This window comes from Carcharodon carcharias, chromosome 7 (genome assembly GCF_017639515.1).
Source record: "Carcharodon carcharias isolate sCarCar2 chromosome 7, sCarCar2.pri, whole genome shotgun sequence".
NCBI classification, from domain to species: Eukaryota; Metazoa; Chordata; class Chondrichthyes; order Lamniformes; family Lamnidae; genus Carcharodon; species Carcharodon carcharias.
In genome coordinates, this window is record NC_054473.1 from 67161224 (window position 1) to 67181963 (window position 20740).

Genomic DNA, 20740 nt, shown 5'->3' on the forward strand with positions numbered 1-20740 from the left:
CAACATTACAATACGTTTTTCTTATTTTGTAGGTAGAAGAATGGTTATGCTTAAACTGTCAGATGCAGAGAGCTCTGGGAATGGACATGACTACTGCACCACGCTCCAAAAGTCAGCAGCAGCTACACTCCCCATCACACCAGGCCCAAGCAGAACCACAAGCAAAACCGCAGCAACAGCCTCAAGCAGATCCTGTCCCCCAACAGGGGAGGACTACACCAATAAAAAGGGAACTTCCTAAAGTGCCATCTGGTGCACAAAATAAACCTGAGACTAAGATGCAACCCAGTGAACGTGAGCAGCAGGGGCGAACAGCTAATCAATCCCAATCGCAGCCTGTTGTACAACCGCAGTTGGTTGCCCAACCTGAGGCAACCAGGCCAATTGGTCAGAGCCAACAAACCAGGCCTTCCCCTGCAGAACAAAAGCGGACGGCAGATGGTTCACCAGCGAGAACTCAAGCAGGTCCCTCCAACATACCCCAAGATCAGGAAGGCATTACTGGTAAACTCTTTGGGTTTGGAACTTCCCTTTTGAATCAGGCCACCAGCCTTATTTCCACTCAGCCAGAACAGACATCACAAAGTCAGCAATCACCTGCAAAAGGGTCTGCAGCTAAACAGGCCCCCAAAATAGTTTTCAGTGATCAAAGCACAGAATTGAGCTCGAAATTGCAAGGGTCAACAGCGGGATTGCTAGTTAAAACTGAGGGTGCCTCTGCACTTAAACAAGGAAAACCAGAGCCAGTCATTCAACAAAAAGAAGCCACCAAACCCAAAGTATTATGCCCTCTATGTAAAACCGAACTGAATGTGGGATCAAGTCAGCCTCCCAACTTCAACATCTGCACTGAATGCAAAGTCCAAGTGTGTAACATGTGTGGCTTCAATCCAACGCCACATCTGGTAGAGGTAGGACTGATTCAGAGTTATTAAACCGTAATATGTTGTTCTATGTTATAGATCTGAACAGACGAGGAATAGAATGTTGAAGACTAGGAATGTGCTACCAGATAGTTTTGGCTTTGAAACCTCCTAGACCGTTGATGATTTAAAGAGTTAGCAATGACTTGATGAAGGCAGACTGCTGTGATTTCAAGTGCGCTGGTGATGAAGACTGCTAAAATTGAGATGATGATTTCAAATATTTCTAAAGGTGAACAAAAATGTGTGTGCTTGTTTGGTAAAGAGCAAGACAAAGTAACTGGAGACCAAAAATTATGTGACAGTTATGCTTTTGATGCATGATGGGGAGGTTTGATAACCTGGCCTCCTCTAAGCAATCTTGCAATGCAGCATATTTATTGGTCAGATGACTTGCTGTTGGCAGGGCAAGCACAGAGCTTAGTGCTCATAGATTATATCAGTACTTTTCTAAAACTGTACATGCAAGATACTAAACCATGGTGTGTATTCGTTAAAAATTATGCCTGGTTGTTGGTGAAAAGAGAGAAGGTTGCCTGGCTACTGATATGTGCATGTATATGGTTAGTTCCTATCCTGATGATACTCTTTGTGGCTGAAGGTTGGGTATTTGTTCCGGGTGGACTAAGTGTACCCTGCTTAGAATTCTAATTATCAGTAATGTGCTGTTGAAATCATTGACTTACTGAACCAGAATCTGTTAAAAATTGGAGCAGCATGTTGGTGCAGAAGGGAAATACGGTATTGCTACAACATGTGATGGCCATAAAATTCAGTTGCATAGTGTTTGTATTTTTGGCCTAATGGGTGCCATTTCAGGTACAAAATAGTGTCTGCACTACACAGGCAGCATCTGATGCCTTTTGTGTAGTGTGGGCACTGGGAGCATATGTTGTAAGTATGCAGAATAGGTAGAACATAAAGTTGGTCAGAATGTAGCCCTGATTTGACTTTAGTAGTGTCATTTTCAACCTCAGGGCTCCAGTTAACGTTCTCTGTTAGCCTCACACAGTCGATCATGCTTTCAGCAGTAGAAAGAAGACCCCATTACTGCCGTATTCAGGTCAGTTGCTCATTGATTTCTACTGACTGTTTCTGAGTTAGAAGAAGTGCTTGGAGATTGGTGCCACTGCAGAAAGTTGGAGATATCAGCATGGAGTTGTGTGGCACATGCTGAAGACTGTGCATTTCACTTCAAGGGTTCGGCAAAGACCACTTGGTCCTAGTCATTGATTCTGTATTTTCTATTTTCTTTAGCCTGCAACATGACAGGGAAAATCAGCAGAGGCAGCACAGAAGAGGACAAGTGCTCAATGCAAGAGGAGGAGTATGAGGGTGATAAGGGGTCTCAGCAGGAGACCATATTCACACAGGGTCTTCAGGGAACAATTCTCTGACTTCAACCTAAGCCAGGAACAGTATGTACAATGTCTCCACTTCACTAAAGAGCTGCTTACTGAAATCTGCCATCTGTTAAAGAAGAACCTCCATGTTCAAAGCAGGGCGAGATGGCATTGTCAGTGTCTGTAAATATGACTGTAGCCATGAACTTTGCATCAGGCTTCTTCGGTCTAAAACAACTAACATCTTGCAGTTTGCTGTTCACTGTTGAATAAGGGAGGTGACTGATGCTCTGTGTGTGTAGAAAAGGAAATACATTGCACACTCTTTCCAGGGAGTAGTAGGTGAAGAGTGTGCATGGCTTGATCAGGATATAAGCCTTCCTCGTGGCATAGGGTGCCATTGACTGTCCACATGTTAATTTGCAGATGTAGCATATAAATTCAGAGAGATACCGCAATTTTCAAAGGGATTCCACTCCCTCAATGCCCAGCTGGTGTGCGACCATACTCAGTGCATCATGCAAACCAACACCCGGTATGCTGGCAGCATTCATGATGCCTTTATTCTGCACCAGACTGCTGTACTCTCAGGATTTGAGTTACCACAAGAAACCAGCAAGTGACTACTGGGTGATGAAAGCAATTTGCAGACCACCTGGCTTTTTACTCTGGTGAGCAACTCGCGCAGACATGAGCAGCATCAATATAGTGAGAGCTACGCCGCCACTTACAATGTTATTGGGCTGGCCATTGAAGTGCTTAATCAATGTGTCCACTGCCTGGACCACTTTGGAGGAGCCTTGCAACACCTAGCAGAACATGTGTCACGATTCATCATGGTCTGCTCTATCCTGCAACCTCAGGTACGAGTGGCTTCAGCAACATCTTCTGAAGTAAAAGCTACCATAAAACATAACATCAGTCTTGCTAACTCAACTTACAAAAAACACACTGTAAAAAATAAAGATGAATTTCTTCTGAAACCTGGTAATTTAAGCAAAAAGTCTGCTGAACTTGCTGTCTTGCTGCAGTTCTGCACATGTGTGATTATGTCATTGGCTCTAAGATTGAACCACTGAATTTTAAAAATAGTGCATATCTTGGCCATGGTCACCATGCCTGTGCAATGTGACATCATCAATATGCACACAGATATGCAGCATCGACTCTACGGGCCTCAACTGTCGATACTGACAGGCATTAGCTGCTAGCACAGCGAAATGATGTCTCTGGAAGTCTGTGTGCATGCATGGATGGCTATCAGTGGCCATTTTTAATGATGGCACCGATATGCTGAATTGGCCGCATGCACGCACACATATGCATAGCTAAACAGAAAATTGTGTTCATGGGAAAGTGATGGAATGAAACAGTAGCCAAATTCCCTGTGTAGCTAGCACAATTTGCTGCCCCCTGAGCTAGATGTGAAGAAAGTTGTCTTATTTGGCATTACAGGACCCACTCTCCAGAGACGGCCAACGCAACACACCTAGCAAACGATGGATACTCGTTTGACTACACAATCATTTATTGATGTTCATTATGACCTGTATCGATGTAGTGAAAAGTCACTGTTTAAGCTTATTGTTAAGGAAGAGCCAAAGGTGTTTTATTTCAGATCTAAAAGGTGTAAGGGTAGCACTGAGAGTCTTCGATTTATATTTGGTGTCTGACATGCTTCAGGCTCGTGCACCTCAAAATCAAGCCATTGATAAATCCTTTCAGTAGTGTTTCAGTTTCTTTGGTTGGGTGTGCTTAGGAAAGCATACCACTTAAGCGCAGAGAACTGAAATGTATTTTGGCAAGAACCAAGGCTTGGCAATTCCTTTTGAGCATGTGGGTGTTTAAATAACTAAGGCTGCAACTTACCAGCAAACAACACTAGTAAGTTGCCTACTGCTTGTCCAGTTGGGACCACCCAGCTGTTTAAGGAACTAGCATTCAAGGAAATCTATAGCATGGTGGGAAGAATTCTAGGCCCAGTAATAGGCCTATCCCCTATGGCTTCATCATTGAGACAGACTGGTTGATCAACTATTAATATACCTTGGTGATTCAGGTATTGGATTACTAAAGCTGCCTCAAAGGATATACTCGGTCGAAACCTCCTATAGCCTGGCTTATCATCTTGGAGCCAGTTCAGTCATGAAGAGAGATACTTATTTGCTAATTCTCCCAACCCAGCCCAAGAAGAATTTTTGCAAATTTGTCATTAGATGCTAGGCTAGCACAGGTTTGCCTAACGAGACAGGCATCCTTCCAAGTGGTATGTTGAACAATCAAATTCATCATAAAATGTGTGAATGCATTGTTGCTCCCCCAAACGCAATGACACATAAACCATACCCAAGAAATAATGATTTTATCATTTACGTACAGAGCTTTCGCAGAAACTGTTTGCCTCTTTGAAATTCAGCCAATTGGCATGCAACCCTTCTGTTTCATGATTAAGAGCCCAAGCTGTGTATGTGAACTCTTTGGACATGTCCTATTTAATATACACTTAACGTGTTAAGAATTTGCTGTCATAGCAGAGAGACAAGAAAGAACAGTTTGTTTAAGATGGGGAATGGTGCACATATACGAACAGGTGAAATAGGAGCAGAAGTAGACCAATCGGCCCCTTGTGCCTGCTCCACCATTCAATAAGATCATGGCTGATCTGTTTGTGTTTTGAGTTCCACATTTCCATCTACGCCCGAAAACCTTTGATTATCTTTCCTAACAAGAATCTATCTACCTCTGCCTTAAAAATATTCAGTGACCTCACTTCTGCTTCTGCCTCCTCATCTCTGTCCTAGAAGGGTGACCCCTAATTTTAGAGCACTGCCCCCTGGTTCTTGATTCAGCCACAAAAGGAAACATCCTTTCCATATCCACCTTGTGAAGGCTGTTCAGGATCTTATATTCTTCCATCAAGTTACCCCTCACTCTTCTAAACTCCAGTGGAAACAAGCCCAGCTGTCCAACCTATTCTCGTAAGACAACCCGCTCATTCCAGATATCAATCTAGTAAACCTCCTCCGAATCGCCTCCAACGCATTTAAAGCCATCTATAAATAAGGAGACCAAAACTGCACACAGTATTTGAGATGTGGTCTCATCAATGCTCTCTATAACTGAAGCATAACCTCCTTACTTTTATGTTCACTTCCTCTCAGAATAAAAGATAGCATTCCATTAACCTTCTTGATTGCGTGCTGTACCTGCCCACTAACTTTGTGACTCATGCATGAGAACACCTAGATCCCTCTGCATCTCGGAATTCTGCAGTTGTTCTCAGTTTAAGTAATACTTTGCTTTTTTTACTCTTCCTGCCAAAGTGAACAACTTACATTTTCCAACATTATATTCCATCTGCCAGATTTTTGTCCACTCAATCAACTTAGCTGTATCCATCTCTAAACTTCTTATGTCTGCTTCACAACCTACTTTCCTGTCAAACTTTGTGTCATCTGCAAATTTAGCTACCATGCCTTCAGTCCCCTCATTAAAGTCATTGATGTAAATTGTAAAAAGTTGAGGACTCCACTCACCACATCCTGCCAATCAGACAAAGACCCATTCATGCATACTCTCTGTTTTCTGCCAGCTGGCCAATCTTCTGTCCAGGTTAATATGTTACCCCCTATACCATGAACTTTTACTTTTCACAATAACCTTTGTTGTGGTACCTTATCAAATGTTTTCTGGAAATCCAAGTACGGTACGTCTACAGGCTCCCCTCCATCCACTGCACATGTTACTCCTTCAAACAACGCTAATAAATTGGTTAAACATGATTTCCCTTTCATGAATCTTCCCAATCACCTTGACTTTTTCTAAGTGTCCAGCTTTAATCTCTTTAATGATCGACTCTAACAACACCACCCCCCCAAAGCCCCTCCCCACGACAGATGGCAAGCTATCTGGCCTTGGTTTCCTGTTGTCTGCCTCCCTCCCTTCTTAATAGCGGGGGTTATATTTGTGAATTTCCAGTCTGATGGAACCTTTCCAGAATCGAGGGAATTTTGGGAAAATTAACAATGCATCTACTACTTCATTGGCCACCTGTGGGATGAAGCCCACCTGGACTTGTCAGCCTGCAGCTCCATCAGTTTGCTCAGCACTGCTTTCCTGGTGATTGTAATTGCACCAAGTTCCCCTCTCCCCTCCACCTCCCGATATAAAACTATTATTAGAATGTTTTTTGTACTCTATAGGTGATGCTTTGCCAACAACATAGTATAGTCTATTAAAAGAAGACCATGAGTCTTTCAGAAATGAGTAACAGTCACTGAGTCATTTCATTATGGTGCCAATAACGCGTCCTTGAAGAATAAAATAGAATGGATGATGATGGACAATCATGTCTGATACTTTGCCTCACCTTGACGAGCACTAAAATTCGACAAAAGTTAGCTATTCCATTGGGGTGTTAGCACTGAATTTCATCAACCAAAATGGGTTGCAAAGTTATATTTTGAATAGTTTTGGATTGTAAGGTTTCCCACACAATATATAAGGCGTTTCAGGGTTTGTGATGACTTCCTGGGCTACAAAAGTAAAATTCATGTAGTTTGCATGGAAATCAGAACCCTGAGATTGTTTTGCAAGTTGTAATTTATTTCAGTTTAGTTTGGCATAGTCATTGTAGGGCATGTTGTTCACTGATGACTGTGGCACCTTTTTAAATTTTTCAGTCAGAGGGGTATAGTAATGTTCCATAATGTTGTTCTTTAGCTGTTGATTGCCTGGAACTGTTGGTGATTTACAGATGTATTCCATGAGATTACAAAATGTGTCTGGTTTCATTGTGGCCCTGGACATCTAAAAGTATCCCCATCTCAGCTTTTGATACTTCATGGCTATATCCTTTTTCTTCATTTTAATATTTGAATCTTTCAAACAATTTTTCTTCTTGATCAATTGTCCTGTTAATTATGGTACATTCTAATAGCCCATTTAGTATTTCCATTTTAAACCAGGTGCTGTCGTCTGTAAAGCATTTGACAATTTTTTTATTCATAAGTTATAGAGTAACAAGAATTGCATCAAAACATCTTACTGTTTTAGTAAGAGATCCTTGTGAAGTAATGATTGATTCTTCTGGTCTTCTCCTTCCCTGAAAATTTTCATGAAACCTGCTAGTGATCAATTAGAAGCTGAATAAATATACCAGGTAGGTATATAGAAGACAAATAATAATAAAGTGACCAACTAGACAATGCCTTACAAAGAAAATTGCACCAATTCCCTTGAATGGTGCAGAGACTGGTAGCGTATGGAAAACAGAAAGATGTACTGTGGTGCAATTTATAGCTAAAAGTGAAATTTTTAGTGCTTTAGCTATGTCCCTGGAAAGATGATTGATTTTAAAGGCTGTTAACAGTTTAACTCAGAGTAGCATTCGTGAAGGTCTTGGAACTCATTGTGTATTTCATTGCGATTGCTGTGTGAGCAGGGAGAAAAATAGCATATCCTCCAAAATGTCCAGTCAGTCATGTACATCATGAATCAAGGCTTTCCTTTTGTAAAGGCCTTCATTTCCCACCTTTTAACCGTGACATGATTGAGATGAGAGAACTCAAGGAACTTCTTTTGAATCATCCATCAATTTGAAAAGAAAATTTCCAAGAACAAGCAGCATTTAGTTACGGCTCTTGCCTTGGTACCCTTGATCAGCAAAAATTCAAACTTTGTGTCCCTCACTTTTGTAAGTGTATAATTTCTTCAAACATTTTGTGTTCCTGGAAGGAGGACTGTGGTGTCTCATATGAAGACCTTTCTTTCGATAACTTTTGGAAAAACTAACTTGCTGATAGGCTTGTATGACAAATCTCATGTAAATGTTCTGAAGTTCAGGCAGGATAATAATGGAAATACAGTATCTGATCTTACTGTTCCTAGAAGGAAAAACTGAAGGCCAAATTTTGTTTTTCAATGCCTTTTGTTTGAACTATATGTGTGCGTAGATGTTAGACCTGGACAGTATCAGGGCTAGCTATGATGCTCCACAGTGAAATCACATGCTCTGGCTTAAACGTTAATGGCCACTTAGGCAAAGCACTGGTGTGTCCCTGTTCATTAGAAGCATACCACAACAGGAATCACTGTCTGCAGGAGGGTAAAGAGATAAAAGTGGGTAGACAGATTTGATATCTGCTAATTTTGGAAAGTGCAGGTAATTTGAAGGAAAAATATAAATAAATTCAAGAGAGAGTCTTGCTGACACCAATGCATAGCTGATCTCTGGATAGAAATGACACAAGAAATAAGAGCAAGAGTAGACCATTTGGCCCTTCAAGCCTGCTCTGCCATTCAATATGATCATAGTTGATCTACCTCAATTCCATCTTCCATATCATTCCCATATTCCTTAATTCTCAAAAGTCTTTTGGTCTCCCTATTGAAGACATTCAATAAACCTTTGGAATAGAGAATTCTGAAAATTCCGAACCCTCTTGAGTGAAGAAATTTCTCTTCAGCCCAAAATGGCTGACGCCTTATCCTGAGACTCCTAATTCCATATTCCCCAGCCAGAAGTAACATCCTTTCTTTTTAAACAAAATCACCTCTCATTCTTCTGAATTCCAGGAAATATAGTCCAGTTTACTCAGTCCCTCCTAATAGGACAATCCCCTCACCCCAGGAATCAACCTAGTGAATCTTCTCTGCACTCCTTTCAAGACTAACATATCCTTCCTTAGGTGGGGAGACCAAAGCCATCAGTACTCCAGATGTAAGGCCGTGTACAATTTCAGTAAGGCATTTTCACTCTTGTGCAATCTTCCCACTAACTTCACTTTGCTGTACGTGATTGGCTTATTGCAATGTGCAGTCCCTTTAAGATAGACTCATGATCTTAAATGGAGCTTTGCTTGTGCATGGCCTGTTTGCTTCTGGTGTGATCCATTCCCAGTTGCTGCATAGCAGCACCAGTGCAGCTTGGAGGGATCGTTGCTCTTGTACTCCACTTCCTTTGTAATTAAAGTTAACATAGCATTTGATTTTGAATTACTTGCTGTACTTGTATGTTAACTTTCTCTGATTCATGTACGAAGATGCCTGGGTGTCTCTGAATACCAATATTTCTAAGCCTTTCATCATTTAAAAATATTCTGCTTTTCTATTTTTCCTTCCAAAGTGCATAATTTTGCACTTTCCCACGTTACATCCTGTCATGTTCTTGCCCATTCACTCACTCTGTCTTTATCCCTTTGCAACCTTTGCTTACCTTCCCATCTAACTTTATATTATCAGGAAACTTGGATACATTACTCTGTCCCCTCATAAGTCATTGTTATAAATTGTAAATCGCTGAGGCTGAAGGACTAATGCTTGTGGTATCCCACTAGATACAGCCTAGCCAATCCAAAATTATCTGTTTATTCTTACTCTCTGTTTTCTGCCCATTAATCAATCCTCAACCCATGCATTTTTCCAGCATTTTGTTTTTTCAGATATCCAGCATCCACAGTATTTTGCTTTTACCTGAATCTATGCTAATATTTTATCCCCAATCCCCAAAGCCCTAATGTTGTGTAATAATCTCTTATGTTGTGCCTTATCGAATGTTTTTTGAGAATCCAAATACAGCACTTCCACTGCTTCCCCCCCCACCCCACCATCTATTTTGCTAGTTAAAACCTCCAAAGATCCAATAGATTGCTGTGTGCAATTTTCCTTTCGTATATCAACGTTGATTCTGCCCAATCATATTATGATTTTCTATGTGCTCTGTTACCACATCCCTAATAATAGATTCCAACATTTTCCCTGCTATTGATGTTAAGTTAACTGGTCTATAGCTCCCCTGTTTTCCCATCTTCCCTTCTTGAACAGTCAGGTTTGCTACTACTTAATCTGTGGAGACTGTTCCAGAATTTCTGGAATTTTGGAAGACCAAAACCAAAGCACCCACTATCTCTGTTGCAAACTCTTTTAAAACCCTAGTGTGCAGGCCATCAGATATAGGGAATTTGTCAACTTTAGGTCCTGTAAATTTTTCCAGCACTCTTTCTTTGCTAATAATTTTTTTTACTAGATCTTTGGTTCTCTATTATTTCCAGAACGGGCTTTGTGTCTTTGTAGTAATCTGATATGTAATATACACTTAAGATAAGTATTTTAATGTAAGGTCACATGAACTTAATATCCAATAGCAGAATAGCACGGGCTACCTCTATGTGAGAGTCTTGAGTTAGTCACTGATGAGTAAAGACAGAGTTTTATGTTTTGAGCACACAAGTGTAACTGCAGTGTTTAGTTTGTAAATAAACAGCATGTGTTTATTCTAACAACAATCTCTGATGTTCTGTCTCTCTCTACCAACTTGCTCACCCCGAAACAAGCGTACCATCCAGATCCTTCAGCCCCAGAAAACCAATGGCACTGGTTCAAACAGTCTTCCATTGTGAAGACAGATACAAAAGTATTTCTTTAATGCCTTCGCCATTTCCTTATTCCCCATTATAATTTTACCTGTTTCTGCCTGTAAGGAACTCACTATATTTTTTTCTTCATGCCTCTAGACATTCCGGTGGTTGGGGTGGTGGGTGAGGGAGCTTTGGGCTTGGTTAACCAAAGCAATAAGTGTGAGTTGCTGTGCAATGCTTTTCTGTCTATGCCTCAATGCTATTAACCAATATTGTAATGCACTAATTTTGATTCGGGTTGCAACTCTCCAGGAATGAAAGATTAATCTCCTGAATACTGCGGCAAACAACCCAGAAGAAATGTGGGGGCATTAAAAATAATAGTATGTTGTTTTAATTTTCTTTGAACACCATTGTTTATTTGTTATAAAATTGTTTGGAAATGGGGAGAACAATAAAACTATATTGTTAGCTGCTTCTCAGTCTGGAAAATATTGTAACCATATGGTAAGATACCATTCCTGTAGATACCTGAGCACAGTGGGCCATTTGACATTTGTACAATCTGTCTGCTGTGTGTGGCCATTCAAGCTGTGTGCACTACTGTTTGCATATTACCAGCTGGCTGTTAAAGTCATATTTCAATGAAGTAATTCAACTGAACTCTGCTAGATCTTCAGATAAGGCTGATTTTTAGCTCAGTAATGCAGTTAATCACATTTTGTGCTACTACCAACATGTATTATGTAAATTATGTCCCATTCTTTATTTTCATGTTTCCTGCGTTTTGTACCCATTACCTCTTTGCTCCTGAAAGGAACAATGTATTATATGTTATATCTCTATGGTATTATTTGTCAAATATATTTTGCATATGAATTACCTATGAAGTGCAATATCCTTTGTGTCGCCAGAGTAGCCATTCCACACCAACGGCAATGCACAAACAGCAGTGGGATGTTTGGCTAGTAAATCTGTTTTTGATGGTGTTGGTTGAAAGGAGAATCTTGCCTGGGACACTGGAAAACCTCCCTTCCTTCTATGAATGTGTCATTATATCTTTCAGGTCACTGGAACCGCAGTTGGCTTTGGTTTAACATCCTATCTGAAGAATGGATTTATAATGAGGATACATATCTGAGGGAATGGTAGCACTTTTAAACCTTAGCATATGGTCATATTTAGTGAATGAGGCTGGACAGTAATGTCATAATTCAACCTTGCTATCTTCTGGCACCCCTCTACTTGTATTCATTATAAGGATTTCTATGTATCAATTGGGAGCAACAGGCCTGAGTTATTTTTATTCCACTTTCTGAATTGGGGATTATCTAGAACTGTAGTATTATTACTGTAGCACTTAGTTAAGATCAGAAACCTCTGCACAGATAGGGATCATCCTAATCTATCTGAATCAATGCTATAAGATATGGAACATTGCCCCACTAAGCCCCTCAGCTACTGAAATCCTGTTCTTGCCTTTGAAACATCTATACTTACATTGTTACTGCCCTTGCTTGTCCCCAATTCTTCATCGTTAAACACTCCTGTTTGTCCAAGATAGTACAGCATGTCTCCTGCCTTGCACTAAATCCTGTTCACCATTCATCCTGTTCTTGCTTACCTTGCCAATCCATAATGCCTTGAGAATTTAACATTGTCATCCTGATCTTTAAATCTTTCCATGACCTTGCCTGGCTGGTTTCCACAATCCCCTCCTCAATACAGTGTTTCTCTCACTTCAGCTTTCTGTGCTTTCCCCCTGTGCTATGTAAATGCAAGTTGTTAGCCCATCGGGGTTATTTCCATTCTTAAACTTTCACAAAACACCTGCACAATTGATCTGTGCACTTCTAATACTAAACATTGTAAAGTGGAACTGAATAATTAGGAGCATATACAGAGTCAAAAGACAAGCTTGTTCCAAAATTGCCTTGAATCAACTAAGCATTGGATAAAGATGGTCTTATTAAAATTAGTTCTGCGTGAAAGGCTACAGTTCTCAGAGGTTACTTCTAACACCAAGGACTTGTGATTGAAACCCTCATTCGCTAAGTTGAAGAAATGTATTTATATTGATGATAAGGAGCTAGGGATGTAAACTCCATTTTACTGATGACAAAAGAGATAATATTGCCAGTAGTGCTGTTAATTTGTGTGTGTAAGCAAGCAGCCAGGCTGCAGGATGAAATCAAAGGCTTGAGTTGAATTTCTACCAGAACTTTAATATGGTGGGTTCAGTCTAGTCAATGTTAACCTGAAGAACTGGAGCAATTCTACACAAAATACATATGCCCAAGTTATTTTACCTGCAATATTAAAACAACAACAAAGGAGATTTGAAGAACATGCTGCTTTATGAGTAAAGGATAGATGCAGTACAATGAAGAAGAGCATACGGACTTGAAACGTTAACTCTGTCTTTCTCTCCATGGATGCTGTCAGACCTGAGTTTTTCCAGCATTTTTTTTTGTTGCAGTAAACTAATGTTAACATGTTGATTGTTTCCTGGGAAGTCTTAGATAATCGCTTTTTTAAAGAAATGGAGAATTTAGGTTGTAATATTAGATGTAAAATATATATTTTTCTCTTGTTGGCAATCGGAAATCCCTTGTTCCCATAGGTTGTCTCACCACCAGCAATATAAGGGAAAAGGTCTTTTGTGAGGTCTAAATAGAAGAATAGATTATGGAAAAAATGTGTAGAAACCCTTTCTCTGTAACTTTGAAAACATTTTTTGGAAAAAAGTTAAACTATCAAACTTCTGTCGAAGGGTCATGAGGACTCGAAACGTCAACTCTTTTCTTCTCTGCCGATGCTGCCAGACCTGCTGAGTTTTTCCAGGTAATTCTGTTTTTGTTTTGGATTTCCAGCATCCGCAGTTTTTTTGTTTTTTTTTTATCAAACTTCTTTGTCTGTTTACGGTTCACTTTGGTGTACTCCAATGTTTAATCCTGTTATTTTTAAATCCTGAAGGCATATAATTTTAAAAAATTCATTCACGGGATGACCCTTTGCTGGCTGGGCCAGCATTTATTGCCCATCCCTAATTGCCCTTGAGAAGATGGTGGTGAGCTGCCTTCTTGAACCGTTGGCAGTTCATGTGGTGTAGGTACATCCACAGTGCTGTTAGGAAGGGAGTTCCAGGATTTTGACCCAGCAACATTGAAGGAATGGTGATGTATTTCCAAGGCAGGATGGTGAGTGACTTGAAGGGGAACTTCCAGGTGGTATTGTTCCCATAAATCTACTGCCTTTGTCCTTTGAGATGGTATTGATCGTGGGTTTGGAAGGTGCTGTTGAAGGAGCCTTGGTGAATTCCTGCAGTGCATCTTGTAGATGGTATATGCTGCTACTGTGCGCCAGTGGTGGAAGGAGCGAATGTTTGTGGATGTGGTGTCAATCAAGCAGACAGCTTTGTCCTGGACAGTGTCAAGCTTTTTGAGTGTTTTGGGAGCTGCACTCATCCAGGCAAGTGGAGAGTATTCCATCACTATCCTGACTTGTGCCTTGTAGATGGTGGACAGACTTTGGGGAGTCTGGAGGTGGGTTACTTGTCACAAGATCCCTAGGCTCTGACCTGCTCTTGTAGCCACAGTATTTATATGGCTAGTTCAGTTTCTGGTCAATGCTAACCCTCAGGATGTTGATAGTGGGGGATTCAGTGATGGTAATGCCATTAAACTTCAAGGGGTGATGGTTGGATTCTCTCTTGTTGGAGATGGTTATTGCCTGACACTTGTGTGGCGCAAATGTTACTTGCCACTTGTCCTCCCAAGCCTGGATATTGTCCAGGTCTTGCTGCATTTGGACTTGGACTGCTTCAGTATGTGAGGAGTCGCAAATGGTGGTGAACATCGTGCAATCAGCGGACATCCCCACTTCTGACCTCATGATGGAAGGTAATTATACTGACCAAGGTAGATCTTAGGAATCCAGACACTTGGTGAGTTTGAGACATCAAAGTTTGTGCAGGACTTCTATTCCCATCGATAAATAATCGTGTGTTAAGGTGAAGACGACAAATAAATCAACATCAGAATTATCAAATTAATGTCACAATTATGTAAGTATTTGTCCAGAGCGAGGGAAAGCTGAGAGCTCTGTGCTCTGGACAACGTGCTTATCATGAGAGACAATGTTTGAAAAAAGCAATATGTTCTGCACTGATTTTATTTCAATTGAGGCAGATATATAAAGAATTGAATAACTGTATTTGCAGTTCTAAGATGTCACTTTGTTGATATATTAAATGGGCTGAATTCTGAGTTACAAAATTTAAAAAACCTGATACTTCAAGTCCAAACTTCTGCTTTTGGAGAAAGACAAATTATTATTGGCTTGTGATGAAGCTAAATTATTGATCTAATGGCTGCCATATATAAAAAAATTTGGATGGATTTTAATTGGAATTAACCCAATTCATCAGTAATTCATTTTAACTCTGTGGTTTTGAACAAGACTTTAAACCCAAAAGGTAATGCAAGACCCTTCAGATAGTGAATCCAAAGAAGTTTTATTTAAGTAAAGATATAAATTAGTAGAGTTGTAATAGAGGATTATGGAGTTATAATACAAAATTAGTTAAATCAAAATTTAACTAATAAAATATATAAAAATAATACATCCATACAATTAAACCTTCTCGGAGGTATCATTTTCTCTCGCCTTTCTATACTTAAGCTAATTTCAAGTACATAACCCAAAAGAACATAAGCATACTCATCACATCCAAAAGACCTCTATGACTTTCTTCAGTGGGTGATCAGTTCCATGAAAGTATGTATCGTCTTCCTTCTTTTGAATAGGTATCTTCAGTCACAATACAGCTAGCTAACTGTCTCTGGAAATGGGATTTTTAACCCCTCAGGAAAGTTCAAGACCCCCCTTCTCCACCTGCTAATGGGGTCTTGTCACCCATTGATTGGCTGACATTCTTTTATTTAGCTTAATTGGTCTTGGTCTGTGCGTGTAATTAATCGTGATAATAGAACAATGAACTTGTTCAATGTGTTCTTTTAATCTTATTTCAGACATAATGACTTTATATTTTGTATAATTTTAGTTGCTAGGCTTTCTTCTAATCTGATTAAATGGGTACTTTTGTAGCCATTTTGTGTCTACATTTTAACATAAGGTTTGTAAGAAGACTATGTCAAACATAAAATCTCTTGGAATATACCAAGAATTAACCTGTGTCCAATCTTGTGATAAAACTACTAATTAATTAATAGTTATGTAATTATAACAGGCTCAATTTTAGTTTCTGGGCTGGGGTCCAACTCCTTGAGTTGATGGATCAAGGTCTCAGCTGCCAGTAGTCCTTGTCTGTTGGTTCCATAGTTATGTACATTCTAATAGTTCAGACCTGTCTTGTTTGTTTAAAACTACAAAAATATTTCTAGCGAGTTAATCGTAATTTAAATGTAAAGTCAGAAGTCACATAATAGGTTATATACTTATAAAAGATGAACTAATAATGTCAGTTCTCTTAATGATTGAGGGTTAAATCTTTTATTGTCATTAAAAGACATACTGCATGCAATTTGTAATACTGGCACATGCTTCAATACATAGTTGTACATTGTATCACTGTACGGTACATGTAGTAATTATGTTGAACTTAACAGAAGTTCAACAAAATTGCAATGTCATGTATTTTGCTAAAAATATTTCTTTTCAAAGCATCGTTAATCTAGTCAAGTCTTTTAAAATAACTATTGATTGATTCATCTAATGTCTTCAATTAAAATTAATTGAGGTCCACAATCTTAAAATCATCTGTTGCTGGCTTGCCTAATTCATTGTCGGTGTATCACTGTACAAAGTGATTACTGTCAAGGAATCATATGTTATTTCTAAGATGACTTCTTTTGGCCCCATTAGTTTATTCAGTAAGTTTAGTCTGAGAATGATTGATTTTTATTAAGACTCACCATCCAAGCTTACTTACACATAGTAATAATATACTAAATTGAGGAGAACGAGGCACTTTGGATTCCTGAGTGTCTGAATGACAACAATCAAAATGGAATATTAGTTAGGTGAGGTTATAGATATACATTTCAACTATGACAAACTTGTTAGTCTGGAAATATCCAAATCCTTGTACAAATCCTTGCCAGAACTGCATGCGCCAATCAACAAATTATGCTAATGATCTATTGTAGCTTGTTTATCAAACACAGAAAGCTGCAAGTGAGACAAATAAAGTTCTAGTAAAAGCAATGCCATTTCAAGTTAGGACAGCATTGAACATTCAACTCAGAATCTAATTTTCTTTGATGAAAATACCCAAATTAAAGGATGTAACTGCTGAATCAATGAATAGCAAATAACCTTCTGATCAGTCCAGGATAAAGATCTTAGCATTACGTTTTGAATCACAATTTATTAATAGCCTGACTTTAACTGCTTTAAAATGGGTGTAAAGATTGTATCCATAAATGTGCGTAGCATTAAATCTACTACGCGATGTGTTGTGACCTTGGATTACCTTGCCAAGGTCAAAGCTGACCTGTTGTTTCTGCAGGAGTGTGCGATACCGCACCTCAGCTCCTACAGGCAATGGTCACGATGGTGGTCCCATGGGCCATCGATCTGGTCGGGAGGAGACGACTCTCGTTCCTCCGGCCTGGGGATTCTGCTGCGGGGAGGCAGCTTCACCGTCTCCCAGGTTAAGGAGGTGGTGGGCGGACGCCTCCTCGTAGCAGGCGTAATGTACAAGAATGCTCCACTCCGTTTAATTAACGTCTACGCCCCGTCACAAGGGGCTGAGCGGCTGGAGGTTTTTCAGCAGCTCCCACTGCTGCTGGCGACCTCCAGGCCGGTCATTCTGGGCGGTGACTTCAACTGCATCATCGATGCGGCTGGACGATCCGGCAGGACCGACAGCAGATTGGATGCTACGTCCAGAAACCTGATGGAAACAGTAAAGGATGCCAAGTTGCACGACGTCTTCAGCAACCCTGCAGACGGAGCGCAGTGTAGATACACCTGGTCGCGGCCTGACCTGTCCGTCTGTTCCAGGATAGATTTCCTGTTTGTGTCCCGTGCATTCACAGTCAGATCCACCAACGTCAAGCCGGTGTTCTTCTCTGACCACTGCCTCCTACTGGCTGACTGTCAGTTAGAGAAGGACCAGAGGGTTGGCAGGTGGGCATGGAAGCTAAACGTGCAACTGCTGACCCCAGAGAACATTGAGGAGCTCAAGAGGGATTACAAAGGTTGGAGAACCATGAAACCCCACTTTGAGTCACTGACACACTGGTAGGAAGTGATCAAGGGAAACATCAAGAGGTTTTTTGTCCTCAAAGGCACCCAGAAAGCTAGAAAGGAACAGAGGGAAATGTCCCGACTCCAGAAAAACATGCAGAACCTGCTCTGGCTGCGGTCGATGGGGGTCAAAATCAAGGAGGAACTCCAAAAGGTGAAGAGCCAGCAAGCCTCGCTCTTTGCCTCGGAGGCCTCCAAGATCATCTTCCGTTCCAGAGTCCGCTCCGTGGAGCAGGATGAGACGTGCTCATCTTCTTCTTCCAAAAGGTACACAGAGAGAGCTCTGTGATTAGCAGCCTGAAGGAAGAAGACAGCTCAGTAAAGTCATTGCAATCTGACATTTTGAGGATCAGCAAATCCTTCTATGCTGGATTATATGACGTGAAGCCCACAGACAGCATGGCCTCCCAGTCCTTCCAGTCCTCTATCACGGAGATCTTAGACGACAGTACACGGGAGAGTCTGGACAAAGTGCTAACTCCTGACGAACTGACTGAGGCCCTTGAGTCCTTCGAGAAGAGTAAAACTCCCGGAAGCGACGGCTTGCCGGCGGAGTTGTATTCGGCTCTGTGGGACTGGATCGGCCCAGACCTGCTCGAAGTGTACGAGAGTATGCTCCTGGCCGGCAGTATGTCAGAATCCATGAGGAAAGGCATTATCACCCTGATCTACAAGCACAAGGGGGAAAGGGAGGAAATTAGAAATTGGCAACCCATTTCACTGTTGAATGTGGACTATAAAATTCTGTCCAAGGTCATCGCCAATCGGGTCAAATCCGCTCTGGAATTGGTGATCCACCCTGACCAGACCTGCACTGTGCCGGGCAGGAAGATCTCTGACAGCCTCGTGCTGCTCAGGGATACGATTGCCTATGTACAGGACAGGGATGTGGACACCTGCCTCATCAGCCTGGATCAGGAGAAGGCCTTTGACAGAATATCGCACACCTACATGCTGGATGTGCTCTCCAAAATGGGGTTTGGGGTTCGCAATTGAATCCAACTGCTCTACACTAACATCAGTAGTGCAGTCTCAATCAATGGATGGGAATCAGATAGCTTTCCTATTAAATCTGGAGTTAGGCAGGGCTGCCCTCTCTCGCCTGTTCTTTTCGTGTGTTGCATAGAACCCTTTGCTGAGTCCATCAGGAAGGATCCGGGCATAAGAGGAGTGACGATCCCAGGTAGTGGAGGCACTCAGATCAAAGTCTCCCTGTACATGGACGATGTCGCCGTCTTCTGCTCGGATCCGCTGTCGGTGCACAGACTTATCCACATCTGCGACCAGTTCGAACTGGCCTTAGGAGCCAAGGTAAATCGTGGGAAGAGCGAGGCCATGTTCTTTGGGAAATGGGGTGGCCGATCCTTTGTCCCCTTCACTGTCAGGGCTGATGGCCTGAAGGTGTTGGGGATATGGTTCGGAGGGACCAGGGCACGCGTTAGAAACTGGAAGGAGTGAGTGTCTATGGTGAAAAGGAAACAGGGTATGTGGGAGCGACGCTCCCTCTCCATTGCGGGTAAGAACCTGGTCATCAGGTGTGAGGCACTCTCGCTATTGCTGTACGTGGCGCAGGTCTGGCCCATTCCACACTCCTGTGTGGTGGCGATCACCCGAGCCATCTTCCGCTTTATCTGGAGGTCGAAAATGGATCGTGTCCGCAGGGACACGATGTACAAGCCTCTAGATAAAGGGGGAAAAAACGTGCCCAACATCGCCCTCATACTGATGGCCACCTTTGTGTGCGGCTGCATCAAGCGGTGCGTAGACCCTCAGTATGCAAACACCAAGTGTCACTACATGCTGAGGTTCTACCTGTCCCCGGTGTTGTGAAGGATGGGTCTGGCCACGATGCCGCGGAACGCTCCAAGTAGTTGGACCGTGCCGTACCACCTGTCCCTCGTGGGAAAATTTATGCAGAGAAACACCTTCGACCACAAGTCCGTCAGGCAGTGGTCGGCACGTAACGTCTTAAAGGAGAGCGTGGATCCTGTGAGATGGTTCCCTGAGCAGACTGACAAAGTCATTTGGCAGAATGCCTCATCACCAGAACTTTCCAATAAACACCAAAATGTAGCTTGGCTGGTGGTGAGAAAGGCCCTCCCTGTAAGATCCTTCCTACACGCCAGGAGTCTCATCCCCTCTGCACTTTGCCCTCGAGGTGGCTGTGGTGGGGAAGAGACCGTTGTTCACCTCCTTGTAGATTGTGTCTTTGCGAAGAAGGTCTGGAGAGAGATGCAGTGGTTTCTGTCGAGGTTCATCCCGAGCAATTCTGTGACAGAGGACTCTGTGCTCTACGGGCTGTTCCCAGGGACACACACTGAGACAAACATCAACTTCAGCTGGAGGATCATCAACTTGGTGAAAGATGTTCTTTGGTCTGCCCGAAACCTGTTGGTTTTCCAGCGCAAAGACTTGTCCCCGACCGAGTGTTGCAGACTGGCACATTCCAAGGTCCAGGACTACGTGCTGAGGGACACAGTTAAGCTTGGGGCAGCCGCCGCAAAGGCGCAATGTGGAAGGGTCACTGCCTAAGACTTTTCTGCCACAGTGCACTGGGGGCTGGGAACTGTTTAGAGCCCCTCAGGCTGTACAGATTAAAATGAATGTCTGCCAATGATTGAAATATTCATTGTTTGTTCTGATACACCTTGTGATTCATGTTGTAAAAGTTGAACCTGTTTGTATTTTTGTAATGGTGATTTGAAATGGTTCGAAATGTTTTTGAAGATTTATGAATAAAATATACTTTTGCAAAAAAAAAAAATTATTAATAGCCTGACCATGGATTACAGCACATTTTGATGTAATGCTGGATATGACAAACCTTTCAGCAGAAAAAAAA

The 20740-nt window shown here is 41.6% G+C and overlaps 1 protein-coding gene across 1 annotated transcript in view; it reads left to right on the forward strand.

Annotated features, from left to right (window-relative positions):
* LOC121279999 (protein bassoon-like) overlaps window positions 1-20740 on the forward strand; it is a 382622-nt gene that overhangs the window by 56450 nt on the left and 305432 nt on the right. The window contains exon 3 of the mRNA XM_041191629.1: window positions 33-911. Within this exon, the coding sequence (XP_041047563.1) occupies window positions 33-911 (879 nt within the window). The remainder of the gene's footprint in view (window positions 1-32; window positions 912-20740) is intronic.